Source organism: Natrix helvetica (assembly GCF_964273705.1).
Source record: "Natrix helvetica genome assembly, chromosome: 2".
Classification (NCBI taxonomy): Eukaryota; Metazoa; Chordata; class Lepidosauria; order Squamata; family Natricidae; genus Natrix; species Natrix helvetica.
This window is the reverse complement of record NC_138552.1, coordinates 169,403,123-169,407,531: the sequence shown is the minus strand read 5'-3', so window position 1 is coordinate 169,407,531 and position 4,409 is coordinate 169,403,123. Positions and strand designations below refer to the sequence as shown.

Here is a 4,409-nt window from a genome sequence, read left to right as displayed (position 1 = left end):
ATATGAACAAGCTTATATCAAATGCCAAGGATGGACCTAAGACAACCCTACATTATGATTCAGTGGGTCGAAAAATTAATCTTAAAGGAGATGAACCGCATACCATTCTAGTTAGTGGAGAACTTGGACATCTGTTAGGTATGTTCCCAGGATTCAGCACCTTATATGTTTACACAGACATTGTAGAGCTCCAGATAGTAGGTGACTTCTATGTGCCGTTACTACGCTGTGTGCCTGTGCGGGGGCAAGACAATGATTTCATAACTGTGACCTATGACCGTCCACATTATGTGCCAGTCAGCAAACATCACATTGATACCGTTACTATAGAAATCAAAACCGACCAGGACAAAAACGTGCATTTTTATCAAGGGAAGGTGATTGTCAAGCTTCATTTTAGGCCTCGGAAAAGTGAAGGATGGTTGTAAACAAGGAGCACGGGAGACCTCAAGACTACGTAGCTTACTACAGGGCACAAGCGGGGGGAGGCCTTCCAGGCTTCCGAGGAGCCCCCATTATGTACGGGACCGGTTTAGGAGGGTTGTTCCGTGGACTTTTTCGAAAAGCAATGCCTTTTTTGAGGCGGGGATTAGAAATCATAAAGCCGCATGTGAAATCTGCTGCCAAAAACATCGCTAGAGATGTTGCGGGCCATCTTGTATCCCGTGTTGTTGAGAACGGGCAGGATGGATCAGGGCTGGTCATAGCCAGGAAGAATTACGCATTGGGCCCGCCTATTCCGTTTAAAAAGAGAAGACTTGTGAAAAAGCCCCGTCATACCAAGAGGAAACTTGCACAGAAGAGGAAACCCTGTGACAAGGAAGACATATTCTAATACATTATGGCATTTATTCATTCTGCTTCAGAGGAATGTGTTAAATCTGAACTGGATCTTTTTCAACTGGCGCCTACACAGACCAGTATTGAAAACAGTACCTATATCGAGATCCCTCCTTTATCAGCGCTAACGCCCAACGCCCCCCTGGAATTTTTCATCACAGGGCATGGTGAGCATTACACCGATTTAAACAACACCCTTCTGTATGTGAGTTGCAAGATTGTAAAAGCTGACGGGACGGATATTGATGATGGGGCAAGGGTGGCCCTGGCCAACTACCCCATAGCATCGCTGTTTAACCAGCTGGATGTTACCTTGGGAGATCGGCTCATTACACAGAGCCATCATTGCTATTCGTATAGGGCCATAATTGAACTGATTCTCAACTTTGGTGGTGATGCGTTGGGCACACAATTTACTTCTGGGGTTTTTTACAAAGATGATTCGGACCTCATGGAGAGTACTCTACTGACAGCGGCTGGGAACTCTGGTTTCAAAGCGAGAGCCAGACACACGGCCGGTAGTCGTAAATGGGACCTGCTTGGACCTCTGCATAGTGATCTGTTTTTTCAAGACAGACTGCTAATTAATGGCGTAGATGTGAAAGTCAAACTCACAAGAAGCAGAAATGAATTTTGTGTGATGAAGGATGGCAATGAGAATTACAAAGTGCAACTCCTGGCTGCTTCTCTCTTTGTAAAACGTGTAAAAGTAGCCCCGGGAGTGCGTCTTGGCCATGCAGAAGCTTTGCTCACCTCCAATGCCAAATACCCCATTGATCGAGTGGGGATGAAGGTTTACAGCATTCCCGCAGGTAGTCTTATGTGTAATCAGGAAAATCTATTTCTGGGCCAACTACCTAAACAATTAGTGATTGGGTTTGTGGACAATGCAGCTTTTAGTGGGGATTATGAAAGAAATCCATTCAATTTTCAACACTGCAATGTCAGTTTTTGCGCCCTGCATTGTGATGGCGAACAGATCCCCGCAAAGCCTCTTCAGCCCGATTATGAGCATGGTCTTTTTGTGAGAGAGTACATGCAGATGGTTCAAGCAACAGGCAAAGGCATGAAAGACAGACTGATGTTAATCAGCCGGGAAGAGTTTAACCGAGGGCATACTTTTTATTGTTTTGACCTGAGTCCTGATCAGGGATGCTCTGAGCACTATTCATTGATCAGGAACGGTAACCTCAGAGCCGAAATTAGATTTGCACAGCCCCTCCCCAACACCGTTAACATGATACTCTATGCAATCTTTGAAAATCTTATTGAAATAAGTCACACAAGGAATGTACTTTTTGATTATATGTGAGTATGGATACACAGCAGCTCCTCCACTTGTTCTCTGGAAATACTACCTTTCTAGGGGTCTACCCTTGTGACCTGTTACCCCAGAGACAAATCTCCAAAAGACCTTTTGGATTAATCGTAAACACCCATCCTCACACATTTCCTGGCGAACACTGGCTGGCCCTCTACTTCCCATCTCCCGGGTATGGTGAATTTTTTGATTCTTATGGAAGACCTCCAGATAGCCATGACTTTCCTGGCTCCATAGTGATGTTTTTAGAGCAGCAAGCTGAGAAGTACACATTTCACCAACGGCAATTGCAACACCCCAGTGCTGTGACCTGCGGACAACACTGTGCGTTTTTTCTACTGAACCGTATTAAAGGAGTGACCTATGAAAATATTTTAAAGATGTACTCCAATGCTGATATTAAAAATGATCAAATGGTAAAGCTGTTTGTAAAAACTATAAAGGTTGGGAGGGGGCTTGGAATCTGTAACCGTCACCAGTGCATGCAGGCATGCATGCCTTACTGTAAAATAAAGAAAAAGACTTAAACGTTTTTACGTGTATCAGTGTTTTTATTCATTTTAAAAATTGAGCCAGTCACCAAACCTGAGCTGACTTCTAGGTTTTATTGTCCAAGGGCTAGTGGGGGTGCCTGTAAACATAGGCTTCTGAGCCCCAAAAGGTGCTGTCATAACAGAGTCGGGGCTAGCAGCAGTTTCATCCTTAACAACCAGAGTATCTTTCAACTTTTCTATTTGCTCTTTAACAGCAGTAGACCCCAACACAGAAGTTGGAACATTCACCTCAGCCATAGCATTCATAAAATCATCCCATCCTTTAGGTTTCCACTTCTCAGTAGGGGCTCGGCGTTGCGAGGCGCCTTTCACCAAGTCTAAAATATTAGTACCGGGAACAGGTACACCTTTGTATAAAAAGGTACCGCGATCATCCCAGGTTGAGACGTCCTGGTGTTGCTTCATTTTGTTCAGCAAAAGTTCTGCATTTTTCCTATAACGAGCGCTCACACCGCTTAGGATATCATCCATAGCTGTGCCCTGTGGAGTTGGATGTGGCGGCTGTTCTGGTAATGTTGGAAGTGGCTGAGGGTGTCCCGGTGGATAAATGAGATTCAGTTTGTCCTTTTCAGACTCATTTTGCCTGGTCAGTCTTAGATACCTCTGCAGTACAGAATTGTAGAGCTTAATCTTGTCATCCTCACTCAAATCAGGCCTCTGAAGGATGTTGCGCATCTCATCATCCAACCGGTTAGTGGCTGTAGTCCCCATAGTAGGCGTCCTGCCCTGTAGCTGCTCCATCTGATGACGCGACACCAGATACATTTTCTCGGCATGGTCCATGGTTTAGCCTGCTAACAGGCTAGTCAACAGAGGAATAGCCGCCCCTAGTAAGGGCCCTATAAAACCACCCGACTGAAGTATGATCTGCTTCTTCTTTTTGAGTGAAACCTTTCTATCACTCAACTTTTTAATGACACCCTTCTTACTCTTTAGAGACCAGAATTGTGAAGGTTTCAGAGGAAGATTTCCTTTTAGGGTATTCAGTGCTATTTCTGCTATTGACCCCACCAGGTCATTATTAGCATTGCATAAGATGGCTTTTCTCTGTCTTGGTCCAGCCTTTACTAAGATTTTTAAAAGCCCCCAATTTCTACGTAACCTCTCTGACATCTTAAATGAACTAGCGCTAAGGTAACCGAGCTACAACTTTTTACTCTTCTTTTTCATTGTGTAAACAGTAGGCCAATCAGGGGGGAAGAGACCTGTTCTTAGCCTATAGGATTCTGGAGTGGTGGCTGACAAATCTACTAATAGGCACCCATGTGGTTTGTGAGTAGCATCTTGGAATACTTCTAAAAAATACTTTGTGTTAGTGGGGTACATCTGCCTGGCCAGTGTGACAATTTGCATCTGATCACGGGGGCTTTTGAATAATACCAAATATTTGGAATTCAGAGCTATTGTCCTCATTTTCTTACCTTGAAAAAACAGGTTTTGTAGTATGAGAATAATGCTCAGGTTTCTGTGATGAACGTACTGTGTAAAAGCCTTCTCTATTTGGTCACTGTCACCGGCAGATGCCATGAGATCATCTATCACAGCTAGAGTTATTTGATTTGGCGGAAACAAGACATCATCTTCAAAAGAAGACGGTAGACCTTCCATAAACTTAATATAAGGGAATTTATTAAGCAGATCTTTGTACAGAGGTTGCCAACAGCTATAAAACCATACAATATTTTGAGGACTTT

General features: G+C 43.9%; 1 protein-coding gene across 1 annotated transcript; it reads left to right on the top strand.

The window, feature by feature from the left end:
• Positions 1–841: 841 nt before the first annotated feature.
• Positions 842–2,152, top strand: LOC309387410 (uncharacterized protein F54H12.2-like; the record flags this gene model as incomplete). The annotated part of the gene is made up of 1 exon (XM_081943887.1): positions 842–2,152. One exon carries the CDS (start codon positions 842–844, stop codon positions 2,150–2,152), a length of 1,311 nt encoding a protein of 436 aa, XP_081800013.1.
• Between the last annotated feature and the right edge of the window lie 2,257 nt (positions 2,153–4,409).